This window comes from Hipposideros armiger, unplaced genomic scaffold (assembly GCF_001890085.2).
Source record: "Hipposideros armiger isolate ML-2016 unplaced genomic scaffold, ASM189008v1 scaffold_459, whole genome shotgun sequence".
NCBI lineage: Eukaryota > Metazoa > Chordata > Mammalia > Chiroptera > Hipposideridae > Hipposideros > Hipposideros armiger.
The window spans coordinates 836466-863879 of record NW_017731809.1 but is presented as its reverse complement, the minus strand read 5'-3'; the positions used below and the strand labels follow the sequence as shown (position 1 = coordinate 863879).

The following is a 27414-nucleotide window of genomic DNA, read 5'->3' as shown; positions in this document are numbered from 1 at the left end:
CATGGGCTACCCTGTGTAGCCAGCAGCCAGCGTGAGCGGCCAGCAGCCGCAGTGAGTGGCCGTCCAGAAGCCGGCTACTGATCTGCCTCGCCCAGAGGAGTGCAATGATGGTGCCAACTTGGGCCAGTGAAGCAACGCCCTCCACAACTAGACTGAAGAACAAAACAACAGCAACTTGTCTGTTCCCCTTCCCCCAATTCCCCAATAAAAATCTTAAAAAAAAAAAAGAGAGATGTTGACAACCAAGGATGAATCTCCTAATGCGCCCAACAGTCCAACAGTTCTCATTCATTCACACCACTTTGGAGATAAAACAGTAATGATAATAACATATAATTCATAATCCAATTATTTCCAAAGGTCTGAACAAAGTGAATATAATTTCATTTAACATGTCATTACTTTTAGGTAAATCGTAACCAGAAATTCACCCTGGGAAGTTTACAAAATCATGCATTTCCCATCCTGTCATTCAAGTTGACACCTAATTCCTAAGCAAAGGATGGGAACCCACTGTTATTCCTCCAGAAAAAGGGCATTTTCAATCTAATTTTTAAAAATATTCAAGTGTATCAGCATTAAAATGCGAGTTTCTAAAAAACACTGTCACTGCCTCATTCCATACATAGCACGATGCCCACATATCTCAATATAAGACCAAGCTTAAGAATGATTAGGTAAGATGGGAGGAATGGACATTTATTTAATACCTACTATGTGCTTGGAAATTCGAATCCTCACAACAATTTTGAGAGATAGGTAATAAAATATTTCACTCCTAAACAATAGCATTTGAACAGCGTAATGATAAAATAAGTGAAAAATCTTTAATTCACATATAGATTGACCAGGCAGGGGGATGGGTAAACATCCTAGGCATAGACTGAGGAAAGATAAAAGTGGATTTGCAATTAGGTGAAATGTGGAGTCTCAGGTGACCTTCCATCTACCATCTGCTTGGTGTCTAGGCTAAAATCACAGGAAAAACACAAAATGGAGAAGCTTTGGCACTTAACAACACTGTCAGGTAGTAATTAAGACTACTACCAGGCTCAGAAAATTGAAAAGTATCGAGAATACTGGACAATGTTAAACTTTGAGTTTTTAAAAAAAAACAGAAGAGCCTCTAACATTTCAAAAGAAATCACCATTCTATAAAAACCAACAAAACAGAAACAAAAGAAATCACCATCCTATGTTCTAAATCAGCTATGATAGATAATAAAACTAAGCTATGTAACATATGGTGGCTATAAATCCTAAAACACTTACAATCAACTTTTAAAAATATATGTCTCTGAATAAATTACCACAAATTGCATATATTGCCTAATAAAAGAAAATTAAATGGTAATATTTAGAGACAAGCAAAATACTTTCAGGGTACAAAAATAAACACACGACTAGTTTCAAATATTTACAATCCAGCAGGAAAAGACAAACAGGCAAACAAACAATATAAAATAGAATGAAATAACTGTTAAACAACATCAAGTATTATAAAAACTAAAAAAGTTTTTTTTCTTTGAGGTGTTTGAGCAAGTATCCACAGAGAAGGTAGCATTTGAGCTAACTCTTGAGGGAAAAGGAAGGAAAGTTTTTTTTTCAGGCTCAATTAACAACGGTAGAGACACAAAGGTACAGAGAACTGACAATGCATTTCATATTACATGAGGCATGAAAGATTCCATATGATTAGAATTTCATATGTGTGGATAATGAGAGCGAGAGTGAGAGAGAGAGACCTAGAAAGGTACAATAGAACAGATCCTGAAGGGATTTGACAAAAATTATTCCCAAAATACACTTGGGGTATAAACTAGTCAGTAGTGTTGAAAAAGGAAAAAAGAGAAAGATAACTACAGAATTTGAAAGCATAGGGATCAGAGGCAGACATGTAGTAGGAAAATCTCAGGATTTAGAATTAAATAGGCCTGGGCTAGAATCCCAGCTCTATCACTTACTAACAATAAGGCTTTTCAAAATTGCCATTTCCACATTTGTCAAATGGGGACAATACGTCATTATTGAGGCAAAGCCTTAATATGATGGCAAATGGGACTTATCCAATGTATTGTCTTTCAATTGCTTTCTCACAATAAATGGTAGATTGTGGAGGGTGACAGAGAAGAAGTCGAGATATGCAGCCTCAAGTGACTTGGAAGATAAAGCCATTAACTAAAGAAGGAATATAAAAGAACATTAAAAAAAAACACAAAAAAACAGATTTGGAGGACAGAAAAATAGTCAGTCTACATGCCCAATTTGCAGTGATAGTGGGATATGTCTGTACACATCTACATACAAAGGCATCAGAAAGCACAAAAAATTGGGTTCTGAAGTCAGAAGACAGTTCTAATAGAAATAAAAATTTAGAACCTTAGGCATACAGAGGAAAGCAAAGAACAGGCACTCACAAGGAGCCAGGGATGAGACAGAGTCAGGAATGCAAAAAAGAAAGTTTCAAACCTAAAAAGGTGGCCAGCCGTATTAAGTGTTGAATATAACTGCTGGATAAGGAGATCTCTGACAAACTTTGAGAGCAGGTCACCAAAATTCTGATGACACCAAACTGCAGGCATTAAGGAATAAATGGGAGGTAAAGAAGTCAGTGAGAAGACTGAATCTATTCCAAGGGTTCCCCCAAATGGGAAACCATAAACATAGTAATGGAGACCAAATGGGCATTATCGATATCTCAAACAGTCATTTGAAAACTAAATTTAGTCTTCACCAAGCTATAAAGACTAAGGAAAATACGAAGTTTCTTTGATTCTCTAATTAATATACTATATATTTTTTAGAATGAAAGCATGCATCACTATTTTACAAATGTCCTATGTTCAGTATACAAGCCCTTTCATATCATGAGGCTCTTGGTAGAAAATAAGAAGATTACTAAGCACTAAACGGTTGGGAATCATGAGCCCTTGAAAGAAATCCAGCACTGAAGAGAATAAATGCAATTATGAATGATTCAGGTAGAAACCTTCAGAGAAAGTTTTTGTTGTGTTTTAAGATGTTTATTGGTCAGTTGGTTGGTTTTCATTTGTATTCAGAAGTGGAAAAACTTCTAAAGATGTTAGGTCAAGAATAAGAAATCAATGTAAACAAATGTCAAGTTCCAGAAAGAAAAGTGGTGAAATGTTACTGAAAAAAAGATGAAACACCAGGGGGAAAAAGCTGACCTTACAAGTACTGCAAAGTTATACATAAGTCACAGTCCGTGTCTGGAAAACTACTTTATGCAGTCTCATCCTCAAAACAGTTGCCCTTTAGAAGTTCAGTTAACCAGTTAATTAATTAAACCAATTAAAGATCTAGTAGAACTAGGGCTGTATTTCTGCTCCTCTACAGCTGCTTAACCTTCATGTTACTTAGCTTTTCTGAAGATGCTTCTTCACTGAACAATAACATGTTATATTTGTCCCTTAAGCTATTAGGAAGACCAAAAGAGACAATATAAGTAAAAAGCTTAGCACAGTGCCTGGCACAAAGTAACCATTTAAGAAACACAGCTACTATTACTAAAATAAAATATAGATTAAATATTTCTCTGACGTTAGGATTCAGAAGACCTAAGTTTTAAAGGAAAGGAAACAAATGGACTGGGAAAAGATTAATTTATCTGGCAACACAATCCTTTAAATTTTTTATGTGAAAAACATAATATTAAAAAAAATCATACAAAACTAAAAAAAATATTGGTATAGAGCTGATTTATATAAATTATTTTTCTTATAGAACAAAACGATAAAAACCCCAATATAAAAAAAAAATGTACTGACATATTCTTTGCTCTGCATAAACTGCAACAGGTACCCAACTTAGAAGTCCACAAGGATAGAGATGGAGACCAGGTGGGTATTTTCCAATACTTCAACATGTGGCTGATAGTGTGAGGTATTATTGCCCCTCCCCCCATTATCAGATCAAGCTATAAGGTATTCCTTATGTCCTTAAAGGAAAAGAACTATTTGAAGCATAAAATAATAATAGTATTTGAAATATTCAATTCAGACAACACCAATTCAACTTTCTCACACTGAACGCAAATCTATTACTAGCTGTTTTACTTTAAAGTATAATTCTAGCAAATCTTCTTATATTAACCTAGTAATTTTTCAAGCAGTGATGAAAACTGCCACTGGGATACGGGAGGCAGTTATGGGGGGTCGAGTGGCTATACCTCTGCATTTATCTGTGTTTCACTCCACAACCTACAAGCAGTCCCAGTTCCACCTGTATCCATTCTTATACAGTTGGGATCCAATCTATTTTCAGACTCTTTTAAAAACTGAAAAATAATTCTAACAATTCACATCAAATCTCGCTCCTTCTGATCTCAGACAAAAATTCTGTAAACTGTTGCTATTGATAATTGACATATCCAAAACTTTACACTGAAATTTTAAATATATGATTATATGGACTCCTCCCCCCAGTTTTTCTGATCTGTGTGTTTACTACCAAAATTTCAGCTGGGGTATATACCATGTTTTGCAATATTTAGAATAACTTCTTTACTTCTGTGCCCAAAGCAACACAGGTATGCTATGGTACTAATATCAAGCAGACGAAAACACTGTAGAACCCCTTTATAAAACCAGGTTGATAACAGAAATAAAACCAAGTTGTTGACTTTGTTTTGTCTTTTGTGTTGTGGTGTGGATGTGGGATTATAGGCTTTTGGCTAGCAATATATAAAAAATATCAATTTACTCCATAAGTAAGGGAGGTAAGATATTCTACTTCTAGCCAAATTGTAATTTTGATTAATAGATCTAGAGCATACAATTACCAACTTTTTAATGAGACTATAACAAGTATAATCCAAATTGAAATTGAACATAATTCAATTATTTTATAGGTACTTCAGAATCCTATACAAAAGCTAGCCTTTAAATTATAAAAATTTGTTTTCATTATTCAGCACTGATAAGGCAGAGTCAAAGACTAAAATGTATCTGTAATAACTCTACAACAATAAACTACTGAAGGTGGTTTTAGAGTCAACACTCGACAAGTTTGTTCACATATAATTTTTATTTCCAAAAAGACAACACATGGAGCTTCCTGTTTAGATTCCAAATAAATGATATTTCCTGTAATAAGTTTTATAATATTTTTAATATAGTACCTTGAATAACTTTGTGTATTAAAAATAACTGCACCTAACTGTTGAGAAGATCCAAAAGGGAAAAACTAAATTTAATAAAAGAATAGGAAAATATACAAGCAGAGAAAGGTAAAAAAGCCACCCAACAAAATCATTTAGTTGGTTAATGGGCCACTAACTTCACTTTGATTTGGAAAAAAAAAATCCCCTCATCTAAACCATCCAATCTCACACCCCCCACCCCACAGACACAGAAAGCAGCCAAGATAGTCACTTTCAAAGAATGTCTAATAAAATTATTTTTACCTGTAAATTGTTTTCTGTGACTCTGTTCCACCAAACCATATTGATGGGTACTCCTGATTTACACCTGTCGGCAAGGCAGCCAATAGGGTTCTTTGCTTTTCGTGCCTTTGATCCCATCGGAACTAGCCTCTCCTCCAGCATCCCCAGGCGGTACTTCCTTGGCTAGGAAAAAGAAGGAAAGAAACCAGGCCACTCCTAACATCCCCCACACTAATCTAAACTAACATAACTAACAGAGAGAAGAGATCAGGAATGGTGGAGTAGAAAACAAGTAAAATATCTAAGACACTCCCTCTAATGTCCTTATCACCCCCCACCATTTCCCACCCCCGCCCCCAATACACACCTCCAAAATAACCCACACAGACTGAACAATATTATATAAAGCAACAGATGTTTTAGAGAAATACATTATAGTCTGATTTAATAAGACTTTAATGAATAGAAATTAACTTATCAGCAAAGTAAATGCTTTCCAAATTTTTTTCCACTGGCACTTACCTATTCTCACTGCAATATGAAGAAATGGTTTCAAGGGCACAAAATACAAGTAAAAAAAAATTCTATATATTTTTCTATATTAAAAAAAATTATATACTTTCATGTTCCTCATCTCACCATCTTATTCCCTACTGAGAACTACCCCACTTAAAATAAAAAGCTAATTCCTAAAGAATGGATTTCATTTTTAATTTTTTAAATTCTATGCACCATTGGAGCAGCGTACAAGTCATTCTATCTGAAGTGGGCTTTCAACTTTAGGTACTCAATAAAAAAATAATCTCGAACTTATAAAAATCTCAGTAATTTGAACAGATTGGTACTAAACAAATTGTCCAATAAGAATATGAATTCACTGGCTAACATTATAATAAAGTTAGTAAACAATCTTAGTGTTTGGCAGGGCTTTTTTATATGTGAAAATTAATGCCAGTTTCTACCATCTTACTTCTCTTAATTGTAGCACATTTGCACTAACTTGCATCTTAAAGGAAATCTGTATATACTTTTTTCCCTTTAAGGAATACTGATACAGTCTTGGGAACATATCTAATTTAAGACCTGTAATAAGAAAATCTTTGTCTACTCATTGTTCTGTCACAAGACTGTCGGAGCAAATAATTAAATTAACTTTCTTCAAAAAAGGTGTCATAGCCAGACAAATATATAAAATACATAAAAATCATTTTTTCCAGTATGAAGACAATTTGAAGAAAATACTTGATTTCTAAATTTCAAAATGACCTTGTAAATAATGCCTATAGAAACTATTCTGTGCAATTTAGATTCTCCACTCCACAAATGGGCCTCTGCTATTTTGTCTCTGGTTTAAGGAGGAAAAAAAGATTAAAAACTGAATAAGAAAAGCAACTAGTCTACCTACCTACCCAGTAATTACAGCAGATGATAAAGTTTGGTGAGGCTAAAATATTTTCACCTCTATGTAATCGTGGGTCAATTCATTACCCTCTCCATCTATATCACAAGCAACTTCTGTAGATGAGAATTAAAACGTACCTTTGGAACATTTTCTAGTAACATAGCTCACAACTGTAAGGACTAGATATACAGCAAAAATAATATAACCTTCATTAAGCTTTCACTGATTTAAAATTTATATTTTAGAAAATGTCTGGGCTAAGGATTATCCTACTGGAAAAGTTCAACACACCAAAGAATATTTATTTAAACGACACCCCAACCTGTCAAGGACTTTTTACACAAGGACACCTAAGTTCTAGTCATATATTTGAAAGCAAGAAAATTACTGCTTTAAATGTTCTTCTGTTATTCAGATCCTTCACAAATTCAGACTTGCTTTTGACCCATTACAATTAGTGCATTTTCTTACAGTAGTGCATTAAGCAACATAGAAAAAAGGTTTTAAATAAATCCAATGTATCATTCTCCCTCCCCAAGAGGTCTCATTAAATGTTTTCTGTTTTTTCAAAGAGGAATTCATCACTCCTCTCCCTCCATCCCATCCCCAAACCTGTAATGAGCCTAAGAGTTTTCATTTTAGGTATGAAGAGATCCCCAAACATGTGCCATTATAGATTTAAGTTTCCTCAGTACATAGCCAGAGATTAGTCTAATCCAAAAGCAAAACCGTCTGAGTAGTACTGCAGGTTAAGACCTAAGGTATCAATACCATTAAAAATACCACTATAAACAACAGAAGACAAATGACATCTGAAAAGAAAGGGCAACAATAGAAAGCATGGTAGTGAGACAAAAAGATTAAGTATAGAGTCTCATTGCATAGAAAGCAAATTATAGTAAAATCTCATCTGTAAACTAATTTCCAAATTATCTGACCTACTATTTATTCCTTGAAGAAAAAAATGTATTTTTAACTAACCATCTGAGAGCCTACTTTTGTACCAGGAACTGTTCTAAGTACTTGGAATATGATGATGAAAAAAGCACACACCTTCCTCTCAAAAAGAGGATATAACTTAGTAAGTAACAAAGTCATGCAAACAGAACATACTCATTTTGATAAAATAAATACATAAACAATCAAGGAACCAATGGAGCAGAGACAAAGAAGGCTTTACAGAGAAGGTGGATCCTGAGCAATTGTGGAGGAGTGAGTGTGGGTGAGTGGGTGGATGGATGGATGGATGGATGGATGGAGGGAAAATGTGTACATAGAGGCAAACAGGCATGTGGTATTAAGGGAAAACCACAAGTACACCACTTAGTAGAGGGCCAATCTTAAGAGCAAGTGATGAGGCATGAAAGCAATAAAAAGCAAAAAAAGAACTGTTTCATGTCCTAAGGCAAGAAGTTTGGACTTCACTCCATGCGCACTGGGGAACTTTTGGAAACCTAAAAATGAGAACTAAACTGGAAGCAGGTAGACAAACTAGTGGACTCTGACAGTGATCCATGTTAGAGGCTCTCAACCTCAGCGATACAGACTTTGGATAATTCTTTGTTATAGGGGTGCCCTGTGCACTGTGAGATGTCCACCAGCGTCCCTGACCTCTATCCATTACGCCAGGAGTACCACAGCCCGAGTTGCGAGAACCAAAGATATCTTCAATGTCCTCTGGGAGCAGGGAAAAAACACTGCCCCCGTTTGAGAATCACTGGTTTAGGTGAAGGATGCGAACCCAAGGAAATCCAATCAGATAGAGAGTTAAGGCCTGGCGGAGGAAGATGTGCTAGGTCCAAAACAACTACTGGGGATCACCTGAAAGTAGGGACTAAGGGAAATGAAGAAGTCAAATGGAAGATGAGAAATTAAAAGGAGAAAACAAAATTTTAGGGGAAATGTTTGTTTACCCCTACAGTTGTTCCTATCAAGTTTTCTGAGTTCTATAAGATCCAAACTCCTCCTCCAGAGTCAACAAAAGCAACCACCCCTCTTCCCTTTCCCTTAGCTTCTAGCGACCCTTTCCTAGACCAATCTTGAGAATGTGATGGTCAAAAAAAAAAAAGTCCCCTTGTTGAGCCGCCATAGCCTTGCCAGTCCAGCCTGCTGGTCATTACAGAGTGGTAGCTTTTAAATGCCACGTCCTGTTGGTTAACACCAGCTTTTCTGCTCCACCTCCTAGGAAGTCAATGCTGGACATCAAAATTCCCAGTTTCTTTTTGTTCCTGTGGTAAAATATCCAGCAGAGCTTGTAACTGGCTAGTTTTTTCTCTCTCTGATATGTACAATATTTACTTTAAGTCTCAAGATTCACTATTGAAATGGCTGATTTTTATCAGTCTTCATAAAATCTAAATAAATAGCACAATAAGATAGTAGTTAAAAATAATTCTACCCTTTTTATTGGGCATTTTAAAAACATTTAGGACTTAAACAAAAGTATTCAAGGATAAGAAAAAGTCTGATAATGTACTTCTCAAATGGTATCAGCTGGGATCTTGTTAAAATAAAGATGCTAATTCACCAGGCCTACAGTGAAGCCTGAGAGTCTGCATTTCCAAAAAGTCCCCACACTTTGAGTAGTCAAGTTCTAGAGAATGTCAGATTAAAGACCTGGAGAAGCAACTAGCGGTATAAATAGAAATTGGGGTTACCACCCAAGATCAAAAGGAATAGGGGTTCAACAGTCAACTCCTTATAGCTTGACCGAGATACTTAGAGCCTTTAAGACCATTACTCATAGCCCCCAAAGCCCTGGCTCTTCAAAACTCTTTACCCCAATCCATAAAAGTCCATTCCAACAGTTTAGGACTATGGGAAGTCCATTTGCACTACTAACAAATGAGGTAAGTCTCTAGACTATGTCAAAGCACAGTAAAAGCTAATTTTTAGGACTCTTTTAGCTCCACACACAAATATTTTTTCATTCATCCATTCATTCAACATTTCAGCATAAGGCTCTTTGCCCTTCCTAGAAAAACAATGTAAGTTCTATTCTCTTCCCCTAAAAAGTTCAGTCTAGCAAAAGAAAAATCTATACCACTGCTTGTATAGAAAATGTCATTCAAGTTACCAAGTAGCAGACCAATTTTCAGTGCACAATTCTTTTGATAAAATTGCAAAACAGCATCATCTCTACAATGCCTCACATTTCCAATCATAATTTACATGTAACAATTTACATTACACAATTACATATCAAAATCTAATTATTAGTAATAAACTAGAAAAATCAAATTGTTATCCAATGACAAAAAGTTCCCAGTGCCCTCAATTTTAAGAACCCCCTTTAAACATCAAAAACATACTGTGCTTTCATTTGTACTCTGAAACAATGAATGATGATTTAAGGTTACTATGAATAACACTGTAATATGATTTGCATTTTATTACTCAGAACAACTTTACATACTTGTAAAATAGTAGTACACATATATGAAATATTATCTCCCTCAGACAATGCTTAATAAATATATTAATTCATTACCATTTGCAGTAAGAATGCAGCAACCTACCTCCGACAACTCCTGAGGGTCCACTCATAGAAACCTTTGGCCTACAATTTACTTATTTGAAAATAAACCTGCATTTCTTTTACAACCTCTTCTGGCTGACAATGGTCTTCCTTCAATTAATTAAGTATCTTGAGAGTTTGGCATATTTGTAATGATGAGAACTAAATATAAGATTATAATTCCATTAACCATCAATAGCTTATCTAAGCTCACTGGGAAAAAACAGACCCCAAACTGATTAAAACCATTTGAATTTTTAAAATTGAATAAATTAACTAATTTCCATATAATCAACACAGGCAACTACCTCTACCTCATCTATTAGTTAATTAGGTGTGTTAATTATCCTGGATTTTAAAGGCGCCTGCACCTAATTAATTTAGAATAGGAAATCCAAAACTACAAATCACTGCAGCTTGGAGTCCAGTCAGTTTTTTCCATGGGTAAAAGACTTAAAATTCAAAACAAACAAGTCAGCCTCCAAGACTATGTTGTATTTTGTCATGCCATTCATTATCAATTGTTGGCTTTTCATGAAAATATATTAAGTTCTTTACATTTTCATTGTTTAAATAAAGACAATAACTGGATGGGATGGGTAAGTATGTCTATAGAAAAACAGACTCACTGCTAAAGACTCATGGACAAGTAAGCATCTGTTAACGAAAAAAAACCTTGTAATTTATGGAGTCAATAAACAAATGACATACAGGATGAGAGGATGAAAACAGAGGATGCTAAGTAAAAACTGATATAAACTATAGCAAATATAGCAGAATAGGATATACATATACACACATATACATATTTTGAAGCTCTACCATGAGTTAGATCCTGAGGGAGGAGTCCCCCAATATTGTCTACATAACTTTAAGAAAGCCTACAAAGCAGCCATTACTTCTATTCTTAAAATCTCCATGCTACAATGGAGTTTTATGCCACCAAAAACAAGATCAGTTGAAATACCCTTGCTAAGCAAGGCCACAATCAAAGTCTAAAGAACTGGCACACCAAAGTGCAATTTCTTTCATTCTTCTGCTTTCGAATGGAAGCAGAATACAAGATGTGGAAAAATAAAATACCATGCCGAAGCTATTAAAATACCTTAAGAAAATGAGTAAAGCTGTGTTTTCTCTAAGTCATTAAAGTTATTTCCACAATTAACTATCAGCTGTAATGATCATAAAAGTTTTATATGAATTTCAGTCCCTTATCAAAATCAACCATCATGTTAAAATGCTATTCGCTGATTAGGAAAAAGTTCCCTTCTGATTTACTTACATTTATATCCTTGCTTAAATTCAATCTTGAAATAAAGCAGAATATCTTCAAAAATGCTCTTTGCTATAACTGAATTTAAACTAAGGTAGTGTCTAATTGAAACTAATCTCACACACATTCAAAAACAGATAAACATGTTCTAAAATTGCAGAATCATAAACAACAAAAGACTACAACCACCACCATTTGACAAGCACAAGGCACTATGTCAAGCACTTCATACCCATTAATGTATTTAATACTCAGAATTCTGTGAGATAGACACTATTATAATACCACCGTCACAGATGAGAAAAGTGAGGCTTAGAAGCGGCTAAAATAACTTGCCTATAATCTCACAACTAACATAAGATTGGGCTCCAGCACTTATACTCTTAACTACGGTATTCCACCTCCACTTCAAAGAAATCTGTTCCACATTCTGTAATATTCCTTAACCTATGCAATCTTAAGATTATTCTAGCTAATCCTAAAATGACCAAATACAAATTCCCAAATGAATCAATCTCTTCGAACCTTAGTTAGCATGGATAGGATCAATGAGAAACAACAGCTACAGACGCTTTATTCAGCTCTCCCTCCCCATTTTCAAAATTCAAGGAGAACAAATATTGGGAATTACATCGAGTTGGGGAAAATTACGCAGTTCTGGTTAAATTTAGCTTAAAACTCAAGCTAGCATGTTTGTGGATGAGAATTCTAACCTCATCTTTACGAATCCATTCCTGATCCCTACTTCCTAGAAAAATAGGGAAGAGCCACCAGTAATGCCAAGCTCTTAGTATGCGCTACTATTACTTTGTAAATACAATGACCAGAGTAAAGAAGCCAAGGAGATAATCTCAGAATGACCTACTCGTTCCTAAGTCCAAGTGGTAAATTCACCATGGTTTTACTAAACTATCATTATTAGGGTAAAAACTAACTCAAAATCCCCAAAACTAAAACTAGATAACTATAACCAACAGCATTATATCGGGTTGTCGGAAAAGTCATGACGCATGTTTGCGACAGATGGCACTAGTTCATTTTTGGAAGTACTAGAGTCATTCGCATCTATGTTATTGCTATGTCATTTGACAGCTGACAGTTCTAACTTCATTCTAAAAAAAAAATTAGCGATCTGGTTCAGTTTTGGAGATTTTACAAGTTGAAGATGGAAGACCAAACTGTGCGTTTTTGCCATATATTACTGTTTTCCTTCTATAAAGGGAAGAACGCGCATCAAGCTTGTGAAAAGTTGCATAAAGTTTATGGTGACAATGCTCTATAAGAACGTCAGTGCCAATGATGGTTCACAAAATTCTGTACTGGTGATTTTGATCTCAACGATGCTCCTCAGTCATGGAGGCCCACTGAGGTTGATGACGACAAAATAAAGGCGTTGATCAAATCAAACCCACATTACACGACACAAGAGATTGCAGAAACATTGAACATTCATCATTCAAGCGTTCATGACCACCTGAAGAAGCTGGGATACGTAAGCAAGCTTGATATTTGGGTTCCGCATGAACTCAAAAGAAGCTCCTTTGACGGCACGTATAAACATTTGCCATATGCTCATTAAACATGAGGAAAACGATCCTTTTCTGAAGCAACTGATAACTGGTGATAAGAAGTGGATTGTTTACAACAATGTGGTGTGCAAATGGTCTTGGTCCCATGATGATTCACCTCAAATGACATCGAAAGCAGACATTCATCAGAGGAAAGTTATGCTCTCAGTGTGGTGTGATTTTAAAGGTGTCCTGTTTTTCGAGCTCTTACCAAGGAACCAATCAATTCGAATGTGTACTGTCAGCAATTGGACAGTTTGAACGAATCCATTATCCAGAAACATCCAGAGCTTGTTAACTGTAAAGGAGCTGTGTTCCATCGCGACAACGCGAGACCACACACAAGTTTGATCACCCGTCAAAAATTACTGGAGCTTGGATGGGATGTTGCCACACCCACCACACTCGCCTGACCTTGCGCTGTCAGACTTCCACTTGTTTCGCTCTCTTCAAAACTCCTTGCGTGGTATAACATTCAATTCAGATGAGGCTGTAAATCAGCATCTTGTTCAGTTTTTCACAAATAAAGACAGGTTCTTCTATGAACAAGAATTATGAAGCTCACTGAAAGATGGTAAAAGGTTATAGAACAAAATGGGCAATATATCATTGATTGAACTTTGTTCTTTATATAAGTAAATGACCTTTGAAAAACATAGACAAACTACATCACGACTTTTCCGACAACACAATATATTTATAAAAGGCGTGCTGTTTCAGTCCATGTGTTTAAATATAGTAAAGTGTCAAACACCAAACCACCACACAACTTTTAAAAACAAAATCTCATGAGATCTTTTTTATCAATAGGACAAAATCCCCTTTCGATCATAATTTGGAAGTCCCTTTCCAGACTCAACAAAAGCAGGTCACTGCACACAGAGTACCAATTAAAATGAAGTACAGAAAGTACATGGTTGGACTACTTTGTTACAAAAAAACTTACTAATCTGTTCTTTCCAAAGCACACGTTTATCTCAGCATAGTCCTGGAAGTTCAACCTGGAGTACTCCTAATTTAGCAGGAAAATAAAAATAACTTATTCCAAGTGGAGTCCTTTCCTACAGGAACTGTCATATTTTTAAACAAGTTTCAATCTCATGTTACTTGTATAACATTTTAAGAAAAGAATAGACTGAGAGGGAAGGTAAACAATAGTAAGAATGTCACATTTACCTCTGACAATTAAAATGCAGAGTAGAACGAACAGAAAAAAAAACGCAGAGGAGAAAACATATCCATTTGATAAGAGAAGCTAATTACTATAGATCATTAACAATAAAAATGATAATGGATTCAAATTACATAAATATAGTGAGTCTTTTTAATTTAAAATCACTGAGTCAACAAATATGGAATTACAATGTCATTTTAACAAAAATGAGCTTAATATTTTGCTCTTTTTTCATGTACTTAATAAAAGACAATCAGAATAAGTATGACATTTCAAAACTGAAAGCATAAATTACTTGTGAAATTCAAGACCAAAAACAAAATAGGGAGAGGGACTGAAACATCTAAGATGAGGCTTTCATCTCTAATATGCAAAGAGCTTACAGTGAACTAAAAAAGGATAGCCCAATAGAAAATGAGCAAAGGACATGAAATAAGCACCAATGGCCAAGAAATAAAAGTTTAACAACACCAATAATCCAATCTAAACAATGAGGGGTTTTTACCTATAAAATGATAAAGACATGAATATTTTTACATCTGTTTTCAAGGCTACAGAAAAACCAGCATCTATGAGTAGGAATATAAATTTGTGCATTTCTGAAAGTTTACTGATCTAGTATCAGAAGTTTAATTGTATATTCTTGCCCTAGAAATTGTTGTTTATAGAAATTTACACTGAGATAATCACAAAAATGGAAAAAGCAGGTATAAGGTCACTGTTTTATTGCCTCCTCTACGTATTATCAGAGACCTCACTCCATTTTTCAGTTTATAGAAGACTCAGTCATCTTACCCTTCTCATATTGCTCTAGAGGTTTTTTTTCCTCTGAAATATAAACAAACATTATCTATATTATTCGAGATAAATTACTTGATCTCTCAAAACTTCCATTTCTCAACCTGGAAAATGAAACAAATAATCTCTCTCAAAGAACTGCTGAGGTGATTAAATGATATAATAAAATATAAAACATTTACTTTATAAGTTTACGATATTACCTGGAACAGATACAGAAAATCATCGTCAGTACAAATAAAATCAAGTTTCTGTCTGCCACCACTTTGTGAGAAAACCCCAAATGAATTGTTCACCAAATCTGAAGAATATATTTGAGAAGCTAACAGCTCTGCAAGAAGGAGGCAAAAAATTAATGCTGGGGAAAAGGGGCCTGAAAGGTGACCATTTTCAGAGGAGCTATAGGAAAAGTGCTTTTCCAGTTAACAATTCTAATACAGCCTCATCCAGAGTGAGTAGCAACAGATATTTATTAATATTGGGTTGTCGGAAAAGTCATGACGCATTTTTACAACGAAAAACAGAAAATATACATCATGACTTTTCCAACAACCCAATAGTTATTCACTCCCAAACAAGGCGAGAAAGGCTTAGCTGACACTATTTATTAGGCACTGCAGTTAGTCTTCAGAACAACTCTATATGGTAGGTACTAAGTATTCTTCTTGTTCTGCAAATGAAGAAACAGAAAGGTCTGGCTAAGCTTGAAAACACAAATAATTGGTGAAGAAGTAGGGATTCAATTCCAACTGCCTGGCATCCAATTCCAAACCCTAAAACCTTAACCATTATTCAATGCTACTGGGTTAGTACTATTCCTATTGTTTGCTCTTTGAGAGAAATAAAAACTCCCCAAGAGGCTCCGAGCTATAAGCAGGAACCATGGGTGCTCCCATGCCTATAGGAACTTGGATTCCAACAGTTTCCATAAGGGACCTGTATGTGTCACCAAATCTAAAACTTCCCTTACACCTAGCACAAGTTGGCAGAGTCCACATCCCCACAGCTTGGAGGTGAATGGAGGCCTAGCGGACTGCAATAAAAGAGGAATTAGCTCTGGACATATAATTTCAAATTCTAAACACAATTTTCCATAGAAACATTGCTGCACAATATTCAAATGTGTCTGACCTGGAAAACAACATATATAAAAAATTTAAAAACAACAGTTTTACAGGTGAAATTCTAGATGGCAATTGTCATTAAAATTTCAGTTATTTTTCAGTACCTTCTCCATTTTCCCCTCATCCTTTATTTTTCCTGAGATCAGTCCATGGTTCGAAGTTCCAAAATGGCCCTAACCCATGAGGATTAAGGAAGGGTTTACATTCCAGATGGTCTATGCCATAATCCTATTAATTTCTGCAAATTTACTTAAGCTTTCTCCATAAAATAACTCTACCATAAATACTCTCTAGTTTCTGTTATTTCATATTTTGTTCCCTACGGTAGAAATAATGTAAAAGTCCTCATGAAAACCTAACAGAAAAGCTACAAGACAGTTTTAAATGTCAAATTAACCAGAAAACATTATTTATTCATATATATACACATACGTGTGTAAATTTTATAAGAGATGGTACAGGAGGGATGGGTGCTCTGAAGAGAGAACAATGGGAAAGAGGTTCCAAACAGAGAAAGTGCTGCTAGTGGAACGCTTATCTCAAGCAGAATAAACCCAAGTTGGGCCTCCCCCATCTAAAGCTCCTCGCAAAGAAGCCATCAGCAGAGAAGTCAGCCCTTTTTGATCCGACTTCCCTTATCCTAACATAGAGCTTTAAAATCAAGAACAGAAGAAATAAACATGATACTTCAGAAATCTTTGTCCCCTAAGCCCAAAGAATTTAACTTGTTAGTAAAGCCTAAAATATTTACCAAAATGAAAATCTGTTACCCCACTATTAGAAAATGTAAATGGCCTGGTAAAGCTGCATATTGATAGAAATAGCATCATAAAGTACAATTAAAACAATGCAAATGACAGGCACCACAGCCTTTCTTGCTTTAATGGGGGTAGGAGAGAAAGTTGACTAGGATAACGACTGGAGGACTAAAAAAGAGAGCAAAAAAGGGCCAAGAAAGATAAAAGCAGAAGCCAAGAACACCAGACCCAAATTCTGAAACTGCCCAGGATTTGTCTTACTCTGGGGTTGCCCTGCATAAAAACTCACAGCTTAGCAAGAACAGTTAGCAAGATGCCATAGAACTGAATCACTTCATTTATGAAAATCTGTATTTGAACATCCAACTTTGTTATAAAGTTACTTTGTTACCAAAGGATTTCTTACCAAAATTTTTACTGCGGACGAGATCACATTTGTTGAGTCACAGTGTCCCTCAAGTCTTTTCCTGTCATACCAATTCTCAACCTTAACTATCTTGCTATTAAGGTTTCCTTGTGTACTGATCCCTAATATATTAACTCGGGTTTTCAACAAATTCCATCTCCCATGTTTAAGGGGTGGGGGGGTGGCGCTTAACTCCCCCACAGAGTACACAGTCATAATTCTGACTTCTTCCAACACACCCTTGGCCCACAATAATTATACACAGTTTCAAGTAATAGTTACTTGTTCTATCTATAAAATTATGTATTCCTAATGTAAAAAATAAAGGAAAATAATCAGTGCTTCTCAAACATCAATTGTGAAAGATCTTTTAAAACTTCTTACATATCATGGCTCTATACTTTTGTAAAGTAAAAATGAATTGCTAGAAAAGTGATCACATATGTGGATGTTGCAGTATTATCACATTGTTATAGAAGTTCCTAAACATTTCCTTTCAGGGTCTTAACTTGTATCTTCCCCCAGTGGTAACAAACAATTTGTGGACTAGCACTGGCCCCGACACCCTAAGCTTAGCGGTGCCCTGGGACAGTTATTCTCAGTCCACAACTCTTCAGGAAGCTTTTTACTTATTTAACAACAATAAATCAGCCCAAATGGCCATGAACCTCTGTACTGTTTTCATATCCTACAGTTTATTTCAATGAGTCCTTATACATACAAGGCCCCCAGCCATAGTTTCTTAGCTCATCTACGATACAAAGAAGAGAATGTAAAAATCTACTGATGATCCTAACTCTCCACTTGTAATCAAGTAACATCTTCTGCTTAAGTATCTTTGCTTCTCTGCATTCCTCAACCCCAATTCAAAACATCTTTTCTCCATCAACTCTTCTGGATCTACAGAATTCTCTGCTACTTAGCAATCAGGTTATTGAATTGGCACTAATTTAGCATACTGCTATGCAAATGTTCTCTAGTAGGTTCATGTATTGCCTCTTCAATTAGATTTGAGAAAAGCAGGAAAAACATCAGTCCATTCTTCTTAAATTCTCTACATAGCACATAGTAAGACTGCCTACAATAAAATGGCATATTTCCCCATGTATAAGACGCACCCTTTTTCGAAAAATTTGGGGTCTAAAAACTGGGTGCATGTTATACAGTGGTTGTAGTTTTTTTACTTGCATTTCCCACAAGTGATGAGGAGTTGTAATGAATTTTACGATGACTAAAACTTGAGTTCAATAACTTTATGTAATACATTTTTTTCATATTTCGGGCCCCAAAATTAAGGTGCATCTTATACATGGGAGTGTCTTATACATGGGGAAATACAGTACTTGACAGATCTGATCCCAATAATTCACATACCCACAGGCAAAAAGCAACATATCTGGCCCAGGGAGTTGCCCAACTGAGATTTCCAGAAAACAACTTATCTAGCTAGCTATGAAATAGTAGTCCTAACTACCTAGTCTCCAGTATTACTATGAAATAAAATTTCACTGAGTAATCACGATAATCTGCTTAGGTCAACATGAAATTATAATTGTTTACATAAATTTAGGTTAACATTCCACTAAAATTACAGCATTAAACAGACATTACAAATTACAACAAAATAAATCAAGCAGTCTCCATATGCCTTCGATTCATAATGTATAGCATACAATATTCTATGTCAAGTGTATTTCTAATACAAAAAATTTTAAACCTTCTCAACTCAACCATTAACAATTTTAATATGCAACCTGTACCTTCATGGATTCCTAATCATACAGCCCACTATTGGAAAAAAAATTCTATGTCCCTACATATTATTTAAAATGTAAATGGCAAGAAAATATGGTCTTTCCAATATACACTATGTTTCAAAGTAGAGACTGACACATAGATCCTTTCAGTTTAGCCACACAGACAAGTTTAGAGATGAAACACCACAACCATTATCCCAGCCATGCTCATCATTTCACATGTGAAGATTACAGCCTAGAAAGTTGGCCAAGGTCACAGAGCTAGAAAACCAGACCCCCCAAAATCACAGCATAGTTCTCATTTCACTATATTAATAATCTGCTTCAACTAGGATATATTTCAGTATCTCTCCAAATACTGAGGTCACATTTGTAGTAACATTTCCTTTTATTATTTTCCTTTACTAAAGTAAATTTTAAAAGAATGGCACTGTATTTTCCTTTTTCCTGTATTTCCTGTATTTTCCTGCAGTCTCCAGGGATTTTTACTATTTTCTCAAAAATAACATCAGTAGCTCTAAATCACATATTTCAACTTTAGGATGTAGTCCACCAAACCCTCATATTAGGAATGCTTTAAGCATTTATTTGCTATTTTGGTTTTACTTTCTAGTCATACACCAGAAATTCTACTTATCACAGTTAACCAATTATTAATTTAAGGTGTGAAAAGGGCATTAGAGGGACCCCTAAGACCTCCTAAGGGCTTTCAATTTTCCCCTATACTAAATAGCTCCAGGTAACTTGATTTCTAGGTTCTATCTGCTTTTTAGCATTTTGCTATTTCCTTCCATATTGACAGGCTTTATCTAATGTCACTTCGTTGTCAATGAGTCTGCTTATGTCCAACTCTACTCCACTTATCCTATATCAACAGAAACTATACATTCTAACTTATGAGAATTCTCTATAAAGCAAGAGTAAATGTGTTCTTGGTGAGAGACTATAAGGAAGTCTAGAAAATCAAACCCATACATTTTAGTCTATCAATTCTGGTTGCTTAAGAGCATTTTGTAATTAATTTATTGATCTCATCTGTTTCAAAAATGGGGATAATACTATTGATAAGTACATGAGGTATAGATCTAATTCATACCTGACCCCATACATTTTTTTGTCTTGAAAACATCCAGTCTCCTTGAATTCATTTTATACTACCTTCTGATCAGATATAAAGCATCATAAGCTTATTTCAGTTTTCTAAAATTAATACTTTTCTATTGGTCTTTCTTCCATTACTTAGGAACTGAATTAGTTGTAACCTTATAGTGATTTCCACCAAGATTTACAACCTCCTGAACATCTTTCACTGCTACTGATCCTAACCAAAAAATATAGTAAAATACAGTAATACCTTGGTTTGTGAGCATAATTTATTCCGGAAACAAACTACTCAGATTGCAAGACATCACCCATTTACCAAATGTATTAGAAATGTTTGCTCGTCTTGCAGAACACTCACAAACCACATTACTAGCAATCTAAGGTTTTACTGTATATGTATATATCTCGGGATTACTGCTATTAATATATGATGCTCATTAAGATTCAAAGGCATCAAACTATAAAATTTTAATTTTTACTTGTTATAGAATCAGTCCCTGTAACATACCTCAAAATCTACACATGGGTCTGTCAACCTCAATACCAAATAAAATTAAATAAATTTCTAATATGAAGAGAGTTTAAACTTGTTAAACAGTTGGACCAAGTATGAAAAGTTGAAGACTTTAAGTTTGCCTTCAATGAGGAGATTAAATTAGGGGAGAAATCTTTGAAATTTAAGCAAAGCAGTCAGAAAATAAAAACATGATCAACACGCCTACAATGTGTCACTTCGACAGCAACAACATTAAATTAGAAGTTATCTTAAAAAACAGAATACATTAAGATAAAGAAAAGGAGTAAAAATAAGCAGGACTTCATCCCTTTACATAAAATATCTCTATTCCATGCACAGAGATCAAATAAAATTCTACATACAAGAGATATATAACAAGAAAAAGGGTAAACAAAAGGCAAGAAAAACATTGCAGTCCATTAAAAGCACCCCCCTCCCCCGACTTAAGAAATATGGACCATGATGAAGGTAATGACCAATATCACCTTTACATTCCATTTAATTTCATCTAAGTTTCAATTTCACCTACCTTTCTTCTCTGAGAGATGTTGAGGGCACCAAAGTCATTAAACAAGGATGAAGCAGGTGAAGTTAGAGGATCTGGAAGGTAAGTTATATAAGTTTCCACACAGACAACTCTGGTAACCCACAAATTTAATAACAAATGTTTAACTTGGCAATGCTTATAAAAGTGATGAAAAGCATATACTACACTATTAGTCACACTCCGCGCCTCGCATACATTGGATGTTCAAATATTTTCTGAATGAATGAAATACAAATTGGAGAATACTTCATTTGGCCAATGCTCAGTACACATTTATTCAGAAGCTATATGTGTTAGGATGCTTCTGTTTGCTTAAAACTAAAAGAAAAATCAAATAGAAAAAAAAAAAAAGATGACTCTAAACCATGTTATCAGGAATGTGTTTATGAAGGAAATAAGTCTACTTGCAGTAAATATTTGTTTAGAGACCAAATCATGAGAAAACTAAGGGGGGGTAGAGCACGTGGGGCAGGGGGAGGGGTAGTCAATCAACTGTACTTCAAGTGATCATACTTGGACTTGACTTATGCAAGGCCTTAAAACAATCCACTCTACAGAATAGTCCATATTTTTAAGTTTATCACCAGATATTTGATATTCTTATTAAAAAGATAAATTAAGTTTTAAAACACAAATATGAAATCATAAGATTTTGTAGGTTTAAAGTTCTATTACTCTGTGGCCAGAAGTTACAAACAAAAGTGTAACTTCAAATTGTTTCTCACTTAACAAATCAAAAGAGTTTCTGAAAAGGTGTGCATGATATACATTGAAATATTTTATCTTTATTTCTGAGCTTTAGCTAATCTTATGTTTCTCATTAAATTATTTTGAAAGCCTAAAAAAAATACAGTTAATGTTCTCACTTAACGAAACCTTAAATTTCTTCATAATGCAGTGCATATAGACTGCTGCTTAATTTCTCTGGCTTCTTCTGCCTGAGTTTTCATAGTGTAGTCTAGTCCTCCATTAGAATTAACATTAATTAATAATGCAAAGAGAAGGAGCTAATAAAATAGCAAGACGTAAGATATTTTTATGTACTTTATACACTCAAGGCACCTAATAATTAATATTATTCATCCTTTATGCTACCTTTGATGAAGTTTAAAAGTCAGCATATAAATGCATTAGAAATGCTACAAATATTATAATGCTACAAATAAGTTTCTAATATTTTATTCAACATTAAAATGTTGCTATTTTTTTCTACAGCAAAAGAAACAAAGGCTGAAATTTCCAAATAGTGATAGAGATTTGATACACAAACATAAAATGTCTACCACAGGAAATAATCCACATGCAAATTCTTATTCTCATCATTATTAATAATCATTAACATTTTACAGATGCAGAATATTAACTCAATTATTACATATTTTTAAAAACCATTCTTGAACGTTTATTTTTAAAATAGGATACAGAAAGATATCTAGAAATTCTGTATCAAAAGCCTTAAAAATTTCCATAATTTTTGAAACAATAATTCCATGTATAAGAAATGTTTCCAAAATAACTCAACATATGAACACAGATTCAGATACATAATCAAATACTGGAACACAGTTGTTTAAAAAAAATAAACAACAGAATTCGATTTATAATGAAACTCAGGGTATTTAAAAGACTATTGAATGCAATCTTAAGTAGTATGTATACACTTAATTAATAATTATTATGTAATATAATAATAAAGATTTGGAGTTCAAATCTTAATAGTTATCTCCGAGTGGGAAATAAATCATTTTTATTTTCTTCCTTATACCTATCATAATTTTCAAAATTTCTACAATGGACATATTGTTTATAGTCAGGAATATACATAAGGAAGAGAAAAGGGGACCAAGTCTTACCATGGCCTGCATATGGCTTGGCACTGTCATTTAGAAGGCTTGGGGAACTGCTACTATTAGTCATTCTCTGTAAAATAAAAAATATATATACACAATATCAGTAAGAAATATAAAATTAAAAATATTCAACTGATTAAGTTAAGACTGACCCTCTTTGCTTCTTCCCCTACCCGTCTTTCACATTACTGACACTCTAATCATTGCTGCTTGGATTACAATAACCTATTCAAAACTTCCAAATTATCTGTATAACACAATAAATGAAAATTTTACTCACTAGGCAGGTATTTAAAGCCAAAGTTGCAGACCTATTTTGAACTGCATTTCTCATAACTTATTACCCTGGGCAAGAAACAAAACAATTAAGTTTCCTTGTCTATAAAACACAAATTCCAATACCCATCCAAGAAGATGTAAAGTGACCATATGAAGTCAATAAATGCTCTGTAGTATCTTCTGCCAATGTATATTATCCTTCACGCACCTTAGACATTCTATAAAATTAAGCTATTCCCTGTTCTTTAAACATGTCCCATGGTTTTTTAACACACTCCATAGCCTCTATGGTCTCTCTATCCTGAAAGGCCTTCGTTCCAAACCCACAAAACACACAAAGGAATAAAACTAGTCTCTTTCTATCTATCCTCATGTTCTTCACTGTCATCCCACCAGCAACTTCACCATTTAAAGTCACCCTGACCCCAACCCTACAAGGGCTTACCTATATTCCACCTACCTCGTCATCTAAAATCCCACCACCCGATCAACAAATTTAGAAATACAGGAAGACTCTCAATATCCTCCTCCAATGCAAATAAACTTCACTGTTTAGTGCCAGATAAACTTGTAATAACCATACCTGCATCAAGGGATACTTTGTTTCTACAGGACTTCCAAACCCATTGACTCCAATAAAGCTGCTGCTGAAATAGGAATCTGTGAGACTCGAATCAGTTAAAGCACCTCCATCTATTCCAGGAACTGAAAGAGAAGGGAAATTCAAGTATTTAATTACTTAAAAGCACAAAACATTGATGTAGTTTCTGTGTTTCTAAATAACTTTTAAAGTCTCAATTTCTGTCACACTTCTATTTACCTGTTCATAACAAAAGGCAGGACCAAATAAAATTGGCTCAGCTCTAAAAATGTGTTAAACAATGATCAAGTTGATTGGGTTTTTTCCCACAGACAGTAATTTATTTTGTTTTTAGTCAACTAAGAGCCAGGACTGTTTCTCATAACCTATCTTATGGACCATACCAGCAGTCTCACATTAACTCATAGTTCAGTACAAACAATCCTGCAGATGTGGCAATGGGCTTGAGTTCAGAAATAAAGTCATGGACAGTATGTTTTAGATGTTCTTACTGCTAAGTACTTGGAATGATGTTGTTTTCAAGCTGCTAGTTAAGTACAAAGCCTTACACTTTATAAATCAGCCAAAGTGCAAGTAGGCTTGCCCTCTTCTGAGCAGAGCCTCTGAGAACCACTGAAACCACTCCCACCCCCAACTAAGAAGTAAACCAAAGAAATGCTGATAGCTGGGATGTAGGGTGCTATGAAATGAATGTTTGTATACCCCCTAAATTCATGTACTGAAATCCTAACCCCCAAAGATGATGGAATTAGGAGGTGGGGCCTTTAGGAGGTGCTTAGGTCCTGAGAGCAGAGCCCTCAGGCATGAGATTAGAGGTGTATAAGATCCCTACATTAGAGGGCTACAGATCCCTAGCCCCTCCCACCATGTGAGGACACAGCAAGAACATGCCCATCTGTGAAGCGGAAAGCAGGCATAACGCTGAATCTGCTGGTGCTGTGGTCTTGGACTTCCCAGCCTCCAGAACTGTGAGAAGTGAATTTCTGTTGTCTGTAAGCCAACCAGTCTGAGGAATTTCGTTCAAGAAACACAGACTGAGACAGGAGTTCCTTGGAAAGCAATCTGAGGGCGTTTTTATTCTCTATTTTTAAAACTTATTTCTCAGAATGTCCACAATTAAAGTATATTACTTTCATAATTACAAAAAATATTATCTTTAATAGTTCATTTCTTTTAAATTAGTGATTACAATTTCAGATGTGGCTGAAGAAAACAATCAGAAACATCTGAAGCTATATATGCAAAGATGGTCATCATTATGTTCATTTATATACAAGTATTCAAAGTATTATTTTAATAACTAAATATTAGAAATGATGTGAAATGCACAACAGAAGAATAACTAAATTCTGAATACTACAAAACAATGAAAAATCATGGTAACGAATGCCTGGAATTTGTTTAATTCTCAAGCAAATCAAAACAAAAACTAGGAGGGACAAAATAAGACTGGTAAATGTTGATCGTTGTTGAAGCTGAGTGATAGGGGATTATTATACTCTCCTCTCCACTTCCATCAAGGTTTAAAGTTTTCCATAATAAAAGGTTGTAGAGAATGAGGATAATAAAGATTCAATAATGGTGTCAGAACTATGATAGGGGATTATTATACTCTCCTCTCCACTTTTATCAAAGTTTAAAGTTTTCCATAATAAAAGGTTGTAGAGAGGGAGGACAATAAAGATTAAATAATGATGTCATATTTACAATGTAAAGTGAAAAGGGAACACATTTTCATTTATAGGATGATAACTGTGTGTGCGTACACATACACACATAGAATATGACTGAATAAATATACCAAAATGTTAACTTGTGTTATCTGGTTGATTAAATGGGAGAGATTAGTCTTTTATGATTTTTCTATAATGTAGTTATTTTCATGATGGTGATGATGATAATGACAGAGAAATCTATAAGGGCAGAACCTCCTCTATTCCACCAAAACCTTTATGGCATCTACTCTTTATCTTTTCCTAATAAAATAGAATGGTTTCCAAAAATGAGTATAATTCCAGAGTCAAATTATTTTTAATATAGCATTTTTATTTCAAATGCTTTTTAAAAATTTATATCCAATTTCCTCTTTTATTATATTAGCTTACATAAAATATGAAGAAAACTATTATTGAACATGCCAGGATTCAAATACCTATGGTTAATATTTTATCTTCCTAGATTTTAAGCAAGATTCACGGAAATAAGCATCTAAGCATAACAAAATATTTGTAAAATAAATATTAAATTGCTGTCAGAGGACAATAAAACAATCCTCTATAAACTTCTTATCCTTTAATAATACTTTATCATTACGAAACAGAATTTGTACTGTTACCAAATTTCTGGTAGTGATTTTCACTATATTAAAATCGGTTTATATTTCTTCAGGATGCACAATTTTGAAAAGAGAAACCTTCTGTTCCCTAACAGAGGGTCTTATGAATGGGCCTAACAAAAAACAAAGGAGAGGGGAAGGCCAAATACGGCCAATGATTAAGGGTTATTTTTTTTAACTAAACATTCCACACAAAGACTCAAAACTGTTAAGAAACTAGAAAAAAAACATAGGGGGAAAGGTGTTGACATAGGTGTTGACAACAATTTTTTGGATATGACACCAAAAGCACAAGAAACAAAAGCAAAAACAAACACGTGGGACTACATCAAACTATAGGCACAGCAAAAGAACAAGCAGCACAACAAAAAAGCAACCTATGGAACAGTAGAAAATGTTTGCAAACCATCTATCTAATAAGGGGTTAATATTCAAAATGTACAAGGAACTCATACAACTCAATAGCAAAAACAAAACAAACAAAAAATCAATCTGATTAAAAAATGGGCAAAGGACTTAAATAGACATTTTTCCAAAGAAGATATCCAAATGGCCAACAGGTACATGAAAAGATGCTCAACATCACAAATCAGAGAAATGCAAATCAAATTCACAATGAGATATCACCTCCCACCAGTCAGAATGGCTATCATCAAAAAGACAAGAGGAGATAACAAGTGTTAGTGAGGATGTAGAGAAAAGGGAACCCTTATGCACTGTTGGTGGGAATGTAAACTGGTGTAGCCACTATGGAAAACAGTATGGAGGTCCCTCAAAAAATTAAAAATGGAATTACCATATGATCCAGCAATCTTAATTCTAGATATATATATTCAAAGGAAGTGAAATCACTATCTCAAAGACACAGCTGCACCCCCATGTTCACTGCAGCATTATTTAAAATAGCCAAGACACGGAAACAACCTAAGTATCTATTAACAGATGAATGGATAAAAGGAAATGTTTTATATATATATATATATATATATATATATATATA

The 27414-nt window shown here is 34.5% G+C and overlaps 1 protein-coding gene across 5 annotated transcripts in view; it reads right to left on the bottom strand.

Moving 5' to 3' along the window:
• The window catches only part of PAN3 (poly(A) specific ribonuclease subunit PAN3), a 143917-nt gene that overhangs the window by 91717 nt on the left and 24786 nt on the right, over positions 1 to 27414 (bottom strand). For 3 of the 5 annotated variants that reach the window (XR_002126592.1, XM_019666052.1, XM_019666053.1), the window contains exons 2-5: positions 24062 to 24183; positions 23203 to 23269; positions 21332 to 21402; positions 5426 to 5587 (exon numbers count right to left, since the gene is read on the bottom strand). Coding sequence is in view for 4 of the 5 variants with exons in the window: in XM_019666052.1 (XP_019521597.1) it covers positions 5426 to 5587; positions 21332 to 21402; positions 23203 to 23269; positions 24062 to 24183 (422 nt within the window). In the remaining variant the exon portion in view is untranslated. The remainder of the gene's footprint in view (positions 1 to 5425; positions 5588 to 21331; positions 21403 to 23202; positions 23270 to 24061; positions 24184 to 27414) is intronic. The other 2 variants (XM_019666054.1, XM_019666056.1) reach the window with 1 other exon arrangement.